Raw genomic sequence first — 20,462 nt, 5'->3', positions numbered from 1 at the left:
GGATGTTCACTGATGATTACACAATTTCAATTACAACTCTTCAGATTCTGAAGCAGCAACCGAAGGTGGACAATATTGCAACTCTGCATTTATTTAAAAATATATTCTGCTTGGTGGATTTTTGAAAGACCTACAATTGGTAATGTAAAAGTAAGGAGTATAGCTATTTAAGAATCATAACTACAGTATATAATTAAAATATTATCAACTTGGTCCAAATATATGATGAACCTGAATAGTGGGTTAGATATAAGGTATAGTTGGTTCTGTATGTATCTTTTTTTTATTATTTCACTGAATATGACCATTGTTGGCAATTTGTTGCCCAATTGCATCTGTTTGATTGCACCACCTTTTTAAGTGTTACCTATAACTCTACTGCCACACTGAGCTATTTATGTGAATTTTCAGTGGAAACTATAATTATACAGTATGTTTAACTTTCAACTGTTTTTTGACAGTAGGGCTGACTTTCTTACTGTAAATTGTGTTCTAGACAGACCATTCTTGAAAAGAGAACAACCTGCTGAAATAGATCACTCACTTTGAGATCTATAATTTCTCAGGTAATGGAGGCTGCATTTGCAAGCTGCTAAAATGTTGCCAGATCACCTTGAGGAGATCCCTATTCTGGCAAGGAGCATTTAATGTCTGTTGGATTTACATATGATTGAATTATTTAAGACATTTTGAAATATATACATTTAAGGTTCTTCTATTTAATTAAACGTAGATACCCACTTTTTCTTCAGTAATCCAGATCTGAAAAGTTTGATAAATGTAAGTTTTTCAGGACAGTGGCCAAGTTCCACTCTGGGACTTGAGTACAAAAATCAAGGCTAACACTTCAATGCAATACGCAGTGGAATACATCACTCGTGAGGCATTAAACAGATCCCGTCTGGCCTCGGGTGAGGGAACAAAATGAAAAATAGTTGGGGAGTTATCCTTGGTGTCCAGGCCAATATTTATCCCTCAGCAAGGTGTAAAAAAAAACATTATCTGGACATTATCACATTGCTGTTTGTGGAAGCTTGCTGTGTGCACATTGGCTGCCGCATTTCCTACATCACAACAGTAACTATATTTCAAAAAATGCTTTGTTGGCTGTGAAGTGCTTTGGGATTTCTGGTGGTTGTAAAAAGTGTGATATAAATGCAAATCTGTTTCATGATATGTAGCTGATACTTTGGACTGATACTTTATTGACCTCCAACAATCCTGAGGAAAAATTTGTTTCTTCTGTTGGCTTTCCAGTAACCCCATCAGAAAGTATGGACATTAGGTTAAGTGAAGATTGATCTAGGTTGTGATACATTTTCATTGAAGAATCTGAAAGTGAATTCTCCCTTAACTCTTGATCTGATCATCTAAGGCCATAGAATACTTGGACAGCAACTCCAGAAAGTAAAATTATACTTAACCAACTTCAATAATGACTTTAAAGGTAAAGTCAGCCATAGTCCCAGATGACCATAGGTGGCACAGTAGCACAGTGGTTAGCACTGTTGCTTCACAACGCCAGGGTCCCAGGTTCGATTCCCGCTTGGGTCACTGTCTGTACAGAGTCTGCACTAGGGGATTTTCACAGTAAGTTCATTGCAGTGTTAATGTAAGCATACTTGTCACAATAATAAAGATTATTATTAGGCTGCTTTCCCCTTTTGAGGGGGAGAGCTGACTGGTGGATTAACCTGAGGATCACCATACCTCAGGCGAAAGGCAAGGTTGAGAAAGCGGGGCCTTCAGCTGGTACGGGAATTGAACCCACGCTGTTGGCCTTGTTCTGCATCACAAACCAGCTGTCTAGCCCACTGAGTTAAACCAGCCTCTGGTTGACTTTATAATGACTTTACAGACCTTTTGATTATGTGTTCTGATTGAGGTTTGGTTGCAGTTGATGTGACGGTCTCCTCTCTGTCTGGTCTTGGTCTTTCAGGTCACATGGAAAAGGTCCTCAATACTTAGTTTTACATCTGGGGTCTTCTATTGTTTCTGTGCAATGAGGCTTTACAAAACTCAGTTTATAACTCCTTTTCTGACCATCACAACACCTTGCAGTCAGCAAATTGGCCTGATGATTGGCTCTGACTGTTACTAGTCTAATTTGATTGGTTTTAAATTAATAAGACATCTATGCAGCAGTGAATAGAGTCGTATTCATGTTGTCCAAAATCCTATTAATTTCCCCTGATACAATATTCATTTTATACAAAACAATTAATTTCCACTGAAAGCAACCCAATTTGCTGTATCAAACTTGCAGGGATTACTGGAGTTTGTAATGCATTTGTCTAACATAGACAGCCATGTGCCTGAACTACTACAAATCACAAAACTGATGGTTTAAATGTATTTGGTATTACAATTGAATAATCAATACTGTAGCCTAATTGCATGCATAACTCAATCTAGGACATTCCATTTTTCAGGATTAATTGTAGCATTGATTTATTTTAATATGGTATCACAAAATAAAACTGACTGTTTGTACTAGTTAGTATCCTATTGTGAGGCCAAAGCTAACCATCCAAATTTACCTACACTGGCTATGCTTCCACAAACTATTTTATTTTCAACACAACTGCCAGTTGGGAATCAAGGTATGTTTAAAAGGAAGTATACTCGCTAATATTACAGGACCTGGCATACTCTCTTATTTATGCATGTCCTATTTATTGCATCATAAATATTACTGAATACTTTTTTATATTTACACACTGCAAGGTATTGATATGCGATCTCATGATATTTTTCTTTTTCTTAAATAGCTGAGTGTGTCAAGTCAGTAATCCGACATGTTTACCTGCGATATTTGTGGGCAAAGTGGCCTGTCGGATCCAGACATGAGGACACACATTCTTATAATGCATGAAGAAAATGAGTACAATTGCCCAATCTGTCGTCTGTCAGGAATCAGTTATGATGAATTAATGTTCCATATAGAGACCTCCCATAGTGAGGTGAAACCTGTGGATGATAGTAGGACAATTTGTTCCATTGATAAAGAAAAGGATCTTGGTGCTTCATTTCAGACCAGTAAGTTAGTTCATTTAGAGCATAAAACAGTTCCAGAACAAAAAGAATTTGAAGTGGACAGGATGGAAGAGCCAAAACCAGAGATGTCTTGCTCTGCTTCTCCTCCTAGCTGTGAGAGACCATTTAAACATAACATAAACAGAAAGGGTGAATCCAAACGATTAATGCCATCAGGAGCTGTCAATGGACATGTTTCAGGACCGGTTTGGAGGCAACCAGAGAAAACAATATGTGATAACAATCATAGAGGATCAGAAGACAATGAACTTCCTAGCAGTTCTGAAGAATCTGTGAAGTTTGATGCCCCAGAATGTCCTTTTTGTGGCCTAATAGGAAATTCAGGAGAGGATCTAGATGAACATGTTAAAGACAAACATTCCGAGTTGCTGGAAACTCCTCAAAAAGGTGTGAAATATGTGTATGAGGTAATGCTTCTAGTCTTCAGCAGTGCAAGTGTATCAGAATTAAGAGCTACGTTTTGGAGACAAAGAAATGTCACATATAAAATCAATGTCCAGGATAGAGCTCTATGATGGCTTTACCCTCCTATATTTGTCCCAGCTCATCTTGTCCATATAACCCAACTCCTCCCTAACCTTATTCCCACTAAACTACTGACCATCTGACTTCCCTTCCTGACTCCAATGCTCGCTGACATTTTTAATTGTGTTCTCTCCTTGGGTTCTGCCCTTGTACGAACACAGCAGGTGTTATTTGCTGAGCTTGCCAGATACCAGAGAGAAACCTGTTTTCCTGATCATAAACCTTTTAAAAAAATATTTTGAAAACAATAAAGACGAGCTCTTGATTCCAAAATCATAGAACTACAATAATATCTTTAGGATTTAAAAAAGTAACAGATTTATCAACCAGAAATAAGCACATAATTTTGAAGTTATAGTTAAAACAGTCTTCCAGAACGACCCCCAAAAGCCCCACTTGGTCAGAACACACAAGTGAACTAACTATCTTCTTAGCAAAAACCTCCTTATAGATTTTTAACTATAAAAATACAGTAATATTACCCAAGGAAAAGATGCTATCACTTTACTAAAGGTGTACCACACATCTCCTCAAATATTTCCACTGTGATGTGGACATCCAAAAGAAAAGGTTCAGAAGCAGTCTATTTTCTGAAAACAGACTTCTGGCATGACTGGATCTTCAAATTTACAAACCCACACCTTCTCCCAGCACAGATCTGGTCACAGGACATTTTCCCCCCACACAGCCACACCAACTCAGCTCAACATCGTTTCTTCAATATCTTATTTCCCTTCCATTGTTCTCTTTGAACTCCACTTTTCCAAATTGAGACTTTTTCATGTTTTCCTATTGCCTCCACTTTCGGGTCAGTAACATTCAATATCCCTTCCCCTGTTTACGTATGAAACCATGATACTTCGGAACTTCCCTTCGAAATTCAACAGCGGAAAAGTCAGGTCACTGCTTATCTCATAATGCAAATTTAAAATCCAACCTATTGTAAATTCAACAGCCACATAACCTCTCATCACAAATGCCTACATGCATAAATACATACCTAACACCTTTATCCCTCTTACCTCCCAGTTCCCATAGAAAAAAACTACCTATTAGCCTCCCCCCAGTTTAATTAATCACAGACACACACAGCCTTCTTTACAGAATACCACTATATTCCCAATAATATTTTAAACAATAACATTCATCATCATAACCCCTCCTTCAAATCTGCTGTCATCACCACTCTCAAGAACCTAACCCCTGGCCCCCCCTGTCCTTGCAAACTACTGCTCCATCTCCAACCCCTCGTTCCTCTCCAAAGTTCTTGACTGGTGTTGCCTCCCAAACCCCCGCCTATCTTTCCTGTTTAATCCCTCCTATCGAGTTTTCATCTCTGCCCTAACACTGAAAGTTCTTATAAAAGTCACACCCTGTATGATGTTACAAAGGTAACAAACCCTCCTTGCCCTTCTCGACCTGTCTGCAGCTTTTGACACAGTTGATCACACTATGCTGTTCCAGTGTACTTCCATAAATGTCGAGATGGTTGGGACTGACCTCATTTGGTTCCATTTTAATCTATCTAATTGTCACCAGAGAATCACTTTCAGTGGCTTCTCTTCCCATTCCGCACACTTACCTCTGGTGATCCCCAAGGATTTAACCTTGGCCCCCTCCTATTTCCCATCAGTGCTGCCCCTTGGCAAAATCATCCAAAAACACTGTTAATTTCCACATGCATTCTACTGGATAAGCAGGAATTGCCTCCCAAGTAAAATACTGGGATGGCTGAAGAGATTGTCTTTTGGTCCTGCCACAAATTCCTTTCCCTCCCATTGACTCAGTCCCCTTCCTGGGAGCTGTCTAAAGCTGAACCACTCTGTGCAAAACTCTGTTGGATCTTGAGATGATCTATTGATCAGTATAAATATGCTCAGTAAGATTGTCTATTTCCTCCTCCATAACATCGCCTAACTTTGCCCTGCCACAGCTCTTTACTGCTGAAACCCTGATGCATGCCGCTGTCACCTACAGGCATAACTATTTAAACTCAGTCTTGGCCTGCCTCGCACACTCTACTCTCTGTAAAGCTGAGGTCATCCAAACGTCCGCTGGCTGTGTCCTAACTCTCTCCAAATCCTGATCGCCTGTGTTTGCTAACCTCCACTGACTCCTGGTGAAGCTTTGATTTGAAAATTCTCATCCTTGGTTTTCAAATCCCTCTATGGTCTGGCCCCTCCCTGTCACTTTAATCCAGCCTTTTGCATATCTATGATGCTCTAATTCGAGTCTCTCGTGCATCCTTGACTTTGATTGCTCCTCTATTGCTGACCTCACTTTAAGCTGCCTTATCTCTCGATTTCTCTTTTTAAACCAGTCCATTTCTCCACCTCACTTTCCTCCTTTAAGACACTCCTTAAACACACCTCTTTGACCAAGCTTTGGGTCATCTGCCATATCTCCTTGGGTAGCTTGGTGTCACATCTTGTTTTATAATGCTCCTGTGGAAATTCCTTGGGATGTTTTATTATGTTAAAGTCATTATATGCACTCATAAGCAATTGTTAAAAAATACAAATATGCCTGACCGGCTAAGTCTAAATTTAAAAAAAATGTTCCTAAAACTGATCGTTTCCCGACCAAGATCGTTATTTTTCACTGCTTTTCCAGTCCAGTTGCTAGAATATGTTTAATTGTACCCCCAGTATGTTCTGCAGAACTCTTCTTTCAGTGGAGCAGTGCTATAATGTTGCTCTTACTGATTTTAATATTACTTGTATTGGAGTAGAGTCTGCATCACAATGAGCTGCTTGTTCTACGGTGTGTCCTGTAGGTGGCATCAGTCACCTGGCTTCCTGTTAAATCTCGCAAACTGATAGAGGGTGTCAGCAAATGTGGGACAGTAAACCATTTCTGTGAAGCGTTCTAAACTATTCCTTTCCACTTAAAAGAAGCTTAATAGCAAAAGTCTCACCTCTATAGATAGAGGCTAAATTTACTTTCAGAGTAAAACTTTCGTAACAAAAATCTTATTTCAGTATTGAATGTACTTCACAGCCCTCTGGGGTACATAACTCCAAATACTCACAACCCTCTTTAATGTAGAAATTCCACTGCATCTCAGTCCCATTATTCTGAGACTAAGTCCCCTTCGTCTGTCCAGCCAGAGGGAACAGCCTCTCAGCATCTACCCTGTCAAGCCATCTCATAATCTTGATAAGTTTCAATGAAATCACCTCTGATTCTCCTAGACTCCAGAGATTATAGGTCCAATTTACTCAAATCTTTCCTCACAGCAAAGACCATTAGGAAGTCAACCAATAGTATGTAATAGGCCTAGCCATGAAAATCACCTGGGCCTTTCTGCTGCCAGTCTTAAAATCAGAATTTTCAAATATATATTCTTTTTACTGGCAGTGAGCATTGCTGGCTAGGCCAGCATTTATTTCACATTCCTAATTGCTCTTGAAAAGGTGGTGTCTTCCTGTCCACCTCGACAATCTCGGCAGTAATCATCCATGCTCCTCTCTCCTCCTCCTATCCCTATGCACCATGAATGACATAATCTCCCCACGAACCACCGCCTTCAACGCCTTCCCAGAACGTGGCTGCCGACACCTCCCCATTCTGATTAAGCTCCATGTAACCCTCCAATCGCCAGCTTCACCTTTTTGCCAAACCCCTTATCTGCCAAAAGACCCAAATCTAGCCTCTGTCCCGGCATCTGCACCTGCCCCGAGCTAATCCTTGGCTCCAGCCAATGTGGCACATGATCCGAAATCACGATTCCTGCATACTCTTCCCCCACCTCCCCCATCAGCACCACTTGACTCACCACAAATAAATTAATTCCAAAGTACACCTTGTACACGTGCGAGAAGGAGTGCTCCTTCCCCACCCAGGTTCCTAAATTCCATGGATCATCTATTTTCATACATTCCATAAACTCCTTTGCATTCTCGTCCTTCCCATTGACTTGGAGCCCAACCTGTTCACCTTCAGCTCTATCATACAGTTCGCAATCCCCCCTCCACCTGGTCACCTCTCGTGACCTCATCTCCCACTTCACCTCCATTCACCAGCATTATTTGCTAACGTGGCATGTCCCATTCTAAGGCCCCCCCCCTGCTTATGCACACCTCCATCACCGGTCCCTTCTTCACCTGTGCAATCGGTGTACTTTGGAATTAATTTCTTTGTAGTTAGTCAAGTGGTGCTGATGGCCCCTTACCCACCTGAATACCCATCCAACTTGCAACCCCACCCAATGGACCCCACCTTGCACATCCCTCACCCACAACAAAAAGCACTCAAAATCACAAATTGCCTCCTGTCAAAAAGAAAAACACCACAAACAGGGGAGGGGCTGGGATGATCACCCTTACAGAATGCAGCTCCCCGAAAAAATTCCCACCCTCCGGCAACATTAAACAGCCAAAACATCAAAACTTTGTGGATTAAATTTAGAGAACCCAATTTCCAATTAAGGGAAACTTTAGCGTGGCAATCTACCTATCTGCACATCTTTGGGTTGTGGGGGCGAAACCCACGCAAACACAGAGAGGTTCTGCCGCCTGGACCTGTTTTCCTGCTCCACCCTCACTTGCAGCGACTTGCATAGATCCACCAGGATCCCCACCCCTGCCTCCAAAGACACAACCTGATCACTCTGATCAGCCACCACCTTCTCCACCTCCACCTCGCGTAGTGTCGCTCCTTGCGCCTCGAGACATTTATCCACCATGTCTAGCTTTTGACCAGTTGCCATGCATCTCCTTCCTTTGTTGGCAAAATTCCTCCTTGATGAAGGCCATGAACTGCTCCATCTGGGGCTTTCCAATTGACGACGACCCTTCCCCTCCGCCATTCTCAAAATTGTTGCTGCGTGACAGGCCCCCTCCAACTCCTTAGCCAAGTCTTTAACTGTTTGTTACCGGGTCTGGTAGCCAGTGGACATGCCAATCTTGGGGAGAACCTCCTTCTTCTACCTCTGCCGGAACTACCCCGCTAATGGTATAAAGTGCCCAAACAAATGCCTTCGAGCCGGAGTTGCCCTGTGTGCACCCAATCATTACATGGCTGCCACCGGAGGTCATACAGCAGCATTCTTTAGTCGCACTCCATTTAAATAATATTCTGCTTTTTTACTCTTCCTGCTAAAGTGAGCAACCTCACATTTTCCCACATATTCCATCGTCAAATCTTTGCCCACTTAATCTATCTATACCCACTTCCAGACTCTTTGTATCCTCCTCACAATTTGCTTTCCTACAAATGTTAGTACTATCAGCAAATTTGGCTACAATATAGTCAGTCCCCTCACACAAGTCATTAATATAGATGATAAATAGCTGAGGCCCCAGCACTGGTCCTTGTGGCACTCCACTAGTTACAGTATGTCAAGTTGAAAATTATCCATTTGTCCCTACTCTCTGTTCCTGTTAGAAGGCAATCCTCTATCCATGCTAATATATAGCCACCAATGCCGAGAGCTCTTGTATTGTGTAATAAACCTTTATGTAGCACCTTATCAAAATACTTTTAGAAATCCAAAAAGCTTCATCTATTGGCTCTCCTCTAGTATCCACCCTGATTATTTCATCCTCCAAGAACACTAATGAATTTGTCAAACACAATTTCCCTTTTATAAAGTCATGTTGACTCTGCCTGACTGTATTATGATTTTCGAAATGTCCTGCTACTTGTATGTTCCCCAATGGCAGATGTGCAATGGTGAATTTGCTTATCCTTCCTGCAGTCTTGTTCACAAAAGGTTGCACAACCTGTTTAACGAGTGCAAAGGCTGAGACTTTCCGGTGTTACCTTCCGGACCCCCATATCTGCCTCATGCTAGTTGTACTCCTCTTTACCTGACTACAGACCAAATCTGAGGTTGTTAACTCAAGGGATATGACTATCTCCTAGAACAAATTGTCCAGCTAACTTTCTCCTGTCCTGATGAATCACAGTGTCCGAAGCTCTGATTTCAGATTATCAAATCTGAACCAAACTTCCTTGAGCTGTGGTTGCTGTACATCACCTTGGTGTCCACCAGATCCCATGTACTGCAGCTGCAACCCATCATCTTTCCTGCCAAGTAGTTTAACCAGCTAAGCTCTAAATTTAATACAGTACTTGTGTCTCCTGGTCCTAATTTAAACTCTCCATTCAACTCCATTTTACCACCCTAGTTAGGTTGAAAATATATTGTAAAACTCAACAACCAATCACCTAATTTATGTCTCGAGACCTCGGCCCTCAGGTCTTACTGTCTCTTACTCCTTGGACCCACTTGTTTTCAAAATACCTGAATAATACCACTTCACTTACCAAACTCCTGAGCTAAGCACACCATCAAAGTGAACTCTGTGCCACATTGTGTGTATTTCTTCCTACATATACAAAAAACAGCAGGGCAAGGCAGCTCATTATAGCACATCATAAAATAATTCATTCAATCTTTTTTTTTTAAAAAGCTTAATATTTTGCATTTCTTGACTGGAGTTTAATTTTCACCTTGTGTTTATTAGGTTGTGGAAAGCAGAGACTGTATCCATGTCCCATGTGCAAACTGGTATTTGGAAATTGTCAGGTACTGCAAGAACATGTGGAGTTGCATTTAGCTGAGAGCAGAGCTGAAGGTAATACACTGTGTTATTCTTTGCAACGAGGTTAGAATGTGAAAAGCGGTAATTTACTGGTTTAATCAGGCATATTAATTTTATTGTCCAACATGTCAGCTCGTGACATTGAAAGGCACTTTGAATGTTTGCAAAGTTTCCACACAATTTATTTCTGTTTATTGATTACCTCCTATAGAATTCTTCCATTTCTTGCTTGATTCTGAATTGATCCCTATTTAAAGCCTTTGCAGATGTTTATTATGCAAGTGAAACATATTGCTTGTTGCTGTAATAGTACTCAGAAAACTGTATTATTGCTTTATTTCAAATTTCTGGTTATTAATGTTTTCATTTTATGTATTCTGAGCTTTGTGTTAAGGCATGTTCAAGGTCAGAATGGAGCATATTGTTGTGTTTTAAATCTTGCAAGTTTTATCACTTGGCCTGGTCCAAATTGCTAGGTTGTTGCATAGTGTTCATTGAAAGTTGCAACTTTGCCTATTCCCTGTTTTTCTCTCAATTTTTCCTTAGGATGCCTCTTCCTTCCCCTCTAAAATACTGTCCTCTAAAGCCAACCTTATGGAACATAAAACATAGAACATACAGTGCAGAAGGAGGCCATTCGGCCCATCGTGTCTGCACCGACCCACTTAAGCCCTCGCTTCCACCCTATCCCCGTAACCCAATAACCCCTCCTAACCTTTTTGGTCACTAAGGGCAATTTATCATGACCAATCCACCTAACCTGGACTGTGGGACTATGGAAGCCCATTTGGACTGTGGGAGGAAACCGGAGCACCCGGAGGAAACCCACGCAGACACTGGGAGACCGTGCAGACTCTGCACAGAGAGTGACCCAACAGGGAATCGAACTTGGGACCCTGGCACTGTGAAGCCACAGTGCTATTCACTTGTGCTACCGTGCTGCCCAGATAGTTTCATTTAGCCACTGGGTCCAGTAAATCTCCATCCTTGGTGATTTTCCATCTACACTTAAATGCCTTAACCCCATTCCTCCTTTCCTTTATAATCTTACTCCTCAAACCTTGTCGCCCACTATCATAATCAGCCCTTTGGTCCTGTCAGCTTTTGTGGCCTCTCCACTGTCTAAATCTTAATCACTGAAGATAGTTTATCTTGCCTTTCACTCATCCCACTACCATCACTATCAACTCTTGGAAAAACTCCACCCTTACTAATCTCTTGCAAGGAACTGTCCTATGATTCTTTACTCATTGTGACAACTCTATTGACCCTCCCCCTCACTTTTGACAGGGTCTGCCAGCCTGGCCCCAGCAAAATCACAGACTTACCTTTTAATGCAACTCCCATCACTGCACAGCCCTTTCTGGGATTGCCTGCTGTCTCAGCAGTGGTCACTGCTCAAATCTATTTGTTTGGCCTGCAGCTCTTGGTAATGGGATTTCCTCTCAGATGAGGGCAGTGCTTCACCTCCAGTTAATTGAAGGCCTGACTGCTGTTAAAAAGCTATGGGGTGAAACGGCCAAGCAAAGGCATACTCGCCACAGACCTGGAAAATGGGGCAGGAATCTCAGCCCAAGCGTAAACTTCAGTTTCAAGTCTCCTACCTCTTCTGGTCTCTGAGTACAGCCTACATCAGCCTGAAAAAATACAAATTTGAACTCTCCTCATATAGTTACTTATTGTTAAAGCACACCATCAGCGTGCTTAATTGTAAGATCTTTTATTATCATTTTGAAACCAACTGCACCTCATTCTCCTAATCAATGATAACCCATAGCTCCTTTTCTTCATAATGAATCATCTCCTCTAATCTCTCCCACCTTTTCCCGTCCTTTCTAAACTCATTTGTTCAATTATACCTACTTCACATTCCCTTTACTTGCTCCCAATCAAAACCCTGGCACTGAACTATCTTCACCAGCCACCATGTTTGATCGTGTTTGTAGCTCCCTATTCTCAGGCATCACCCCTCCCATTCAGAACTGCCATCATCACATTTGCGGCACGGTGGTTAGCACTGCTGCCTCACAGCTCCAGGGACCGGGTTCAATTCCAGCCTCGGGTAACTGTCTGTGTGGAGTTTGCACTTTCTCTCCATGTCTGCGTGGGTTTCCTCTGGGTGCTCCGGTTTCCTCCCACAGTCCAAAGATGTGCAGGTTAGGTGGATTGGCCATGCTAAATGGCCCCTTAATGTCCAAAAGGTTAAGTGGGGTTACTAGGTTATGGGGATAGGGTGAAGGCGTGGGCTTAAGTAGGGTGCTCTTTCCAAGGGCTGGTGTAGACTCGATGGGCCAAATGGCCTCATTCTGCATTGTAAATTCTATGATCCTATGAAGCTCATCTTCATTCCATTCATCTCACCCATATTTTAATATCCTGTTACCCATATAAGATATTTGAATGTGACATTGCTTTGAGGCTCTGTGCCAAAAGGTCCTGTTCAAACTTTTTCAGTGTAGCTTCTGCCCAGTTGGAAACATCAAGACCACCAGCCTGGGAAAATTATAAATGGTTTCTTTTGCGATCTTGACCACAGTACATAATTCTTCTTCTTCCATCTTGTCCTCCTGTAGCACTGTGATATATTGACTCCACTAGTTTGGCCAGCTCCTTGGAACTATCCTTGTATAGTTCCAATCCTGCCTGCCTGAATACAGCCAGTGCACATGCAGCAATAACCTATCCTCCTGTCCCAGCATCGGTACCACCAGCGTTTCTCATGGATTTAATTTTATCTTTATTCCCCTTTTACTTCCTCATCTATATGATGCTCCTAGTGGCATGTGCAATTTCCATGTGGATGCTGGTGAAATTCAGTTCTACACTTCCTCCATCCCTTCCCTTGGCCCCCACAGCTGCCTCTGTGACCTCTGTCAGACCTGACATCAATATGTGGATTAGTCGATATTTTCTTCAACTAAGCATTAAGAAGCCTTATAACATAACCTCTACTTCCTTATCGGTGTCTTTGACCTCTTCCCCACTTATTCATTCAAGCAGGTTCAAATATTGTCCAACTGAGTTTACTGCTTATTCAACTTCTACACCTATATTTACCCCACTCGCACTACGAGAAGGCCAAAGGCCCATTACGTCTGAGCATTTATCCAGTTGGAAAACTGCCTGGTGTTCAAAATGTCAGTAGCCATAACTGATTTGATTGTTCTGTTCAGTTCCTGTTGAAATAATTGTCAAATTTTCGGTTTTTGTTTTCCAACTTCTTTCAGATAGGATGGATTGAGCTCCGTGTTTTGTAAGAAGCAGAGTGTTCAAAGAGGCAGTTTATTAAAATATAAATTTTCAATGATAGTATAAGAAGGCAGGGAAAAGCATTTTGAATGAGTTAATATGATCTTTGCGGACTATGAACAATGTTCCTGTTATAAAACAGATGCTTCTGATTTATGGGAATAATTCCTGGAGTACTGAAGTTTATATAAACTTGATTATTTTAAAGCAGGTTATTTTTTATATATATTCTTTCATGGGATGTAAGCATTGCTGCAAAGCTAGTACATAAACGTATTAAACATTTGGCGCTACTTAAGTATTTTTAGATATATATTTAATATTTGTATTGTGAATGTGTTTCTTCATTGAATTATCTCCAGAATGTGTCTTGGCTGATCGTCGATTTGCCCAAAGACTTCAGGAAGAGGAAGAAAAGAAAAGAAAAGTTTTTGAAGCCAAAAGAGAACATGAGGAATTTCAAAAACTTCAGGTATTTGCAGAAAAAATTACAAAGAACAATACAGCACAGGAACAGGCCCTTCGGCCCTCCAAGCCTGCTCCGGTCATAATACTATCTGTGGCCAAAACCCTCAGCACATTCTTGTACCGTATCCCTCTATACCCATTCTATCCATGTGTTTGTCAAGATGCCTTTTGAACGCCACTAATGTATCTGCTTCCACAACCTCCCCTGGCAATGCGTTCCAGGCACCCACCACCTTCTGTATTTTTTTTTTTTAAACTTGCCTTGCACATCTCCTCTATGCTTTGCCCACAGACCTTAAACCTATGCCCCCTGGTGACTGACCCCTCCAACCTGGGAAAGAGTACCTGCCCATCCACTCTATCCATGCCTCTCATAATCTTGTAGACCTCTTATCAGGTCACCCCTCAAGCTCCGTCGTTCTAATGAAAACAGTCTTGAGTCTATTCAGCCTCTCCGCATAGCTAACACCCTCCAGACCAGGCAACATCCTGGTAAATCTCCTCTGCACCTTCTCCAAAGCCTCCGCATCGCTCTGGTATTGCGGTGGCCAGAATTGTGCGCAACATTCCAAGTACGGCCTTACTTACCGAGGTTCTATACAACTGCAGCATGACTTGCCAGCTTTTATACTCGATGCCCCGTCCAATGAAGGCAAGCATTCCATATGCTTTCTTGACTACCCTGTCCACTTGTGGTGCCACTTTCAAAGATCTGTGGACCTGCACGCCCAGATATCTCTTACTTTCTATATTCCTAAGAGTTTAGCCATTTACGGTGTATTTCCCCTCTATGTTAGACCTACCAAAATGCATTACCTCACATTTGTCTGGATTAAACCCCATTTGCCATTTCTTTGCCCATGTCTCCAACCTATCTATGTCCTGCTGTATACTCCGACAATCCTGGGCAGCACGGTAGCACAAGTGGTTATCACTGTGGCTTTATAGCACCAGGGTCCCAGGTTCGATTCTCCGCTAGGTCACTGTCTGTGTGGTGTCTGCACGTTCTCCCTGTGTCTGCGTGGGTTTCCTCCAGGTGTTCTGGTTTCCTCCCACAGTCCAAAGATGTGCAGGTTAGGTGGATTGGCCATGATAAATTGCCCTTAGTGACCAAAAAGGTTCGGAGGGATTATTGGGTTACGGGGATAGGGTGGAAGTGAGGACTTAAGTGGGTCGGTGCAGACTAGATGGGCCGAATGGCCTCCTTCTGCACTGTATGTTTTATCTTCAACACTATCTGCTACTCCACCAACCTTGGTGTCACCCGCGAACTTACTAATCAGACCAGTTACATTTTCCTCCAAAACATTTATATATACTACAAACAACAGAGGCCCCAGCACAGATCCTTGTGGAACACCACTAGTCATGACCTTCCATTCAGAAAAATACCCTTCTACTGCTACCCTTTGCTTTCTATGACCTAGCCAGTTCTGTATTCTTCTTACCACCTCCCCTCTGATCCTGTGTGACTTCACCTTTTGTACTAGTCTACCATGAGGCACTTTGTCAAAGGCTTAACTGAAGTCCATGTAAACAACATCCACCGCCCTCCCATCATCAGTCATCTTTGTCACCTCCTCAAAATCTCGATCAAGTCAGTGAGGCACGACCTCCCTGCTGACTATCGGTGAGTCCATTTCTTTCCAAATGCGTATAAATCCTGTTCCTGAGAATTTTCTCGATAATTTACCTACTACTGACATGAGGCTCGCTGGCCTATAGTTTCCAAGTTATCCCTGCTATCTTTCTTAAACAGCGGTACCACATTACCTATTCTCCAGTCCTCTGGGATCTCACCTGTAGCCAATGAGGATACAAAGATGTTAGTCAAGGCTCAGCAATTTATTCACTTGCTTCCCTCGGTATTCTGGGATAAATCCCACCCGGCCCAGGAGACCTATCTACCTTAATATATTTTAAAAGATCCAATACCTCCTTTTTGATGTCAACATGACCCAGACTGTCCATACACCCTACCGAAGAATCATCTTCCACAAAGTCCTTTTCTTTGGTGAACACTGATGCAAAGTACTCCTTTAGTACCTCGTCCATTTCCACTGGCTCAACACATAGATTCCCCCCACTGTCTTTAAGTGATCCAATCCTTTCTCTAGCCATCCTCTTGCTTTTTACACATGAATAAAAAGCTTTGCGATTCACCTTAATCCTATTTGTCAGGGACTTTTCATGATCCCTCCTAGCTCTCCTAATTACCCACTTAACTACCTTCCTACTTTCTTTATACTCCTCAAGGGTTTCGACTGTCTCCACCCTTCTAGACCGTACAAAAGCCCCCTTTTTCTTTTTGATGATGTTCACAATGTCCCTCGTTATCCAAGGCTTCCTAAACTTCCCATACTTATCCTTCGTTCTCTCAGAAACGTGACTTTCCTGAATCCTAATCAACTGTCTCTTGAAAGACTCCCACATGTCCGATGTTGATTTACCTTCCAACAGCCGCACCCAATCCAAATTCTTCAATTCCTGTCGAATGTTATCTTGCTTGTCACAGTTCAACTAGTTGCCACTATCTGAAAATCTTAGGCTATGTCAGTCTAGTATTGTTGCTCTTTGCACCTTTTCTCGAGCCACGCTGTCTATGCTACAAATTTCAGATCTGCCTTAGATACGCATGCATTTAGTGATGCTGATCTATTTTGTGAACAGCCTAAGCATCTTACATTCAGGGCGGTCCTTGTTGTCCATTAGCTAGTGTAATAGCACACCCTGAGAGTGTAACAGTATGATGATCTGATATTCCATCATTCATATGTTCCCTTGCATGCACTTAACTGAAGTAGAAAGCACTTTAATAAGATGAAGCTTGATGGAGGTTGTTTATTTTACATCAGGCAAGTAAATGTAAAGAGTAAAGGGGCAGCACGGTGGCTCAGTGGGTTAGCCCTGCTGCCTCACGGCGCCGAGGTCCCAGGTTTGATCCCAGCTTTGGGTCACTGTCCATGTGGAGTTTGCACATTCTCCCCGTGTTTGCGTGGGTTTCGCCCCCACAACCCAAAGATGTGCAGGCTAGGTGGATTGGCCGTGCTAATTTGCCCCTTAATTGGAAAAATGAATTGGGTACACTAAATTTATTTTTAAAAATGTAAAGAGTAATAATTGGAACCAAATGTCATCTCTTAATTAACTTCACATGAATTTCATTAACCAAAACCCACCACAAGGGGCTTTTCACAGTAACTTCATTGAAGCCTGCTTGTGACAATAAGTGATCATTATTATTATTCCTTTGAGCAGGCTCACATAACCTTTTCTCGGCAGTTTTCTGATTTTAACCCATTCTAAGTTCAAGATGAGTGACTTTTCCTCAGTAAGTCAAGCTCTCTTCCCTGAATTAATATAACTGAATTAATTACTTCATGTGTGTCTCCCTTCCTTCCTCTGTTAGCAGAGAATGTAAGAATTGTCAGGACGATAAAAGGTAAGTAAGCATGGGTAAGGAGAGAGAAGGCAAGAATAGGCTGAGAGCCAAAGGGAGATTTGTATTCATTTAGTGCCTTCCATAACCGTTGGACATTCCAAAGCACTTCAGGACCAAAAAATGTACTTTAAAAGTAAAATGTACTTTTAAAGTATAGTCACTGACGCAGCCAATTTTTGCTGAGCAACATCCCACAAACAGCAATGAGAAAATGATTAAATAACTTGTTATAGGTATCGGTTGAAGGATAATTAATGAAGACACAGGGAGGACTCCTGTGCTCTTCTTTGATTAATGTTATGTGATCTTTTGTGCTACCTTAGAAAGTAGATGGGGTAACGTTCCCAAGTCTCATCTGAACGCGGCATCATTGACGGTGCAACAATCCCTCAGTACTATACTGAGCTGTAACCTACGTTATATGCTCAGGTCTCTGGAATGGAACCTAAACCCATAATTCAAACAAAATCAGAAAATTTTAAAGAATCTCAGCAGGTCTGACAGCATCCGTGGAGAGCTTTCGACGTTTCGAGTCTGGATGACCCTTTGTCAAGAAACGGTAGCTCCCATCTCTCTCCACAGATACGGTCAGATCTGCTGAGATTGTCCAGTATTTTTTGTTTGCGTTTCAGATTCCAGCATCCGCATTAATTTGTTTTCAGCTTGAACCCATGGCTATATGACTCGGGCAGGAGTACTACACACAGAATGAATGCTACGAGTGGGTAAGAGCTGAGTTAGAAGCCAGGACAAGCATAAAGGAAAATTATGGGAACAGGCCAAAGATCGTTAGAAATCTGGGGAGGCAGGGAGTGAACTGAAGATGGACACAGAATTCAAGTAGAGTTGAAGCCTAGAGAAGTGGCTTAACTGCTGCAACTAGTATCAGAATGTAACAATCTGATCCTATCTTCATCGCATTAAACAGGTGGACTGGAAACCATTTAAAGATTGGTGAATTGCATGTGAGAACACATGTAGAAGACGGGATATCAGATCACAATGGGACCCTATTCCATCCGTAGATTATGCTTTTATGTTGGACGGCATGGGCACTTTAGGTGCGAGTTTCCAGACCAAGCCACCCTATAGCCCTGCGGTGTGTTTTCCAGGCCACCAAAGGCATCTTATCCTGTCATTGTTGATGGCGTTTCGTGTGGCTCGCCCATATCGCCATTGGGGAACCCGCTACGGGTTGGCGGGACCAGAAGACCCCGTTGGCAGAAATGGCTTGAAAATCCCACCCTTGGACAGTTTACCAAATAGATCTGTGTCACTGTGTTCAAGAGAATATCTAAGACAGACCTGTAATTGCGAACATGGACATTGTAGCTCTCAAGATGTATCAACCTGAACAAAGATTGGAGGGTTGTGAAAGGGGGGTGGATGACAAGTAGAGGATAAGGGCAAAGGTGGAAGAAACAAAATAAAAACATCAGTTAATGGAAAAGAGAAGGTGGGAAAAAGTAGAGCAAGGGAAATGGGCAAGGGGAAAGAAAGAAGTGGTGATATATAGAACATAGAACATTACAGCGCAGTTCAGGCCCTTCGGCCCTCGATGTTGCGCCGACCTGTGAAACCACTCTAAAGCCCATCTACACTATTCCCTTATCGTCCATATGTCTATCCAATGACCATTTCAATGCCCTTAGTGTTGGCGAGTCCACTACTGTTGCAGGCAGGGGATTCCATGCCCTTACTACTCTCTGAATAAAGAACCTACCTCTGACATATGTCTTGTATCTATCTCCCCTCAATTTAAAGCTATGTCCCCTCGTGCTAGACATCACCATCCGGGTAAAAAGGCTCTCACTGTCCACCCTATCCAATCCTCTGATCATCTTGTATGCCTCAATTAAGTCACCTCTTAACCTTCTTCTCTCTAACGAAAACAGCCTCAAGTCCCTCAGCCTTTCCTCATAAGATCGTCCCTCCATACCAGGCAACATTCTGGTAAATCTCCTCTGCACCCTTTCCAATGCTTCCACATCCTTCCTATAATGCGGCGACCAGAATTGCACGCAATACTCCAAATGCGACCGCACCTGAGTTTTGTACAGCTGCAACATGCCCTCATGGCTCCGAAACTCAATCCCTCTACCAATAAAAGCTAACACACCGTACGCCTTCTTAACAACCCTCTCAACCTGAGTGGCAACTTTCAGGGATCTATGTACATGGACACCGAGATCTCTCTGCTCATCCACACTGCCAAGAATCTTACCATTAGCCCAGTACTCTGTCTTCCTGTTATTCCTTCCAAAATGAATCACTGCTGGTGAAATATGACAAAGAGGCAGAAGGGAAAGAGAGAGTTGAGGAAGATGGAGGGGAATAAAGAAGAGAAAAGGAAAAATTTTAATCTACTCTGCAAATAGCAAAGCAACAAAAAAAATTCATTTGTTCTGGTTTGCAAACTTAGTCTTTTCAATTCAAACATTTTTGATAGCACCTTAAAGCTGTTAAAAGTAGAATGATGTTGAAAAATGACTGGTGACAGCCCACAGCAGTTTCTCTTCAGCACAGGTTTGGTTGCTAAAGGCATTGAGACATTATCCACATCATGCAGAGTGCAAATGAATTTTGAAAAGAGGTTCTGAAAAAGCCCTATTTTCATAAGCAAGGGGCCTGATGCTATTTCAGGTGTATGTCCCAGACATCTACAGCAGCCTTTACCAATGAGGTCGACAGGACATTTTGGTGTAGAAGGTGCATGCTCACACGCTGCCATATTAGATGCCCATTTTGTGCCTGTATAACAGGCACGATGGTAATAAATTTCTAGGTCATGATGTTTCATCTCTAAATTGAGTTTAACATCAGAATACTAACTGTTTACAAAGCTATATCTGCTTCTGAGGTAATACTTTGGCCATACTATTGGTTATGATGGGAGTAAGAATAAAATGTTATTCAGTTGAGCATAAATACCCATTAAATTTTACTTTAGTTTCTAACTTACTTGATCATTGGGTACTGAGTACACAGTAGAAGAGCAGCCCGTTGGACATGTACAGCAACTGAAGAGAAAGGAGTGGGGAAAATTTGACTTGTTCTCATTAGACTTGATCTTTGCTTGATTATTTTTCTATACTATCTCTCCATAACATAACTCGGTAATTCCCTGTAAGTGTTCCACTGCTGGTGACATTTTCCGTACCACGCTTTGT

General features: G+C 42.1%; 1 protein-coding gene across 5 annotated transcripts in view; it reads left to right on the top strand.

Moving 5' to 3' along the window:
• Positions 1-20,462, top strand: part of zufsp (zinc finger containing ubiquitin peptidase 1) — a 42,055-nt gene that overhangs the window by 1,303 nt on the left and 20,290 nt on the right. For 3 of the 5 annotated variants that reach the window (XM_072499458.1, XM_072499453.1, XM_072499457.1), the window contains exons 2-4: positions 2,772-3,444; positions 10,056-10,166; positions 13,745-13,854. In XM_072499458.1, coding sequence (XP_072355559.1) covers positions 2,799-3,444; positions 10,056-10,166; positions 13,745-13,854 — 867 coding nt within the window. In that variant the 5' untranslated portion in view covers positions 2,772-2,798. Of the gene's footprint in view, positions 1-44; positions 151-2,771; positions 3,445-10,055; positions 10,167-13,744; positions 13,855-20,462 lie in introns of those variants that run through there. The other 2 variants (XM_072499455.1, XM_072499456.1) reach the window with 2 other exon arrangements.

Source organism: Scyliorhinus torazame, chromosome 4 (assembly GCF_047496885.1).
Source record: "Scyliorhinus torazame isolate Kashiwa2021f chromosome 4, sScyTor2.1, whole genome shotgun sequence".
Lineage (NCBI taxonomy): Eukaryota > Metazoa > Chordata > Chondrichthyes > Carcharhiniformes > Scyliorhinidae > Scyliorhinus > Scyliorhinus torazame.
This window is presented reverse-complemented; position numbering and strand designations above follow the sequence as displayed.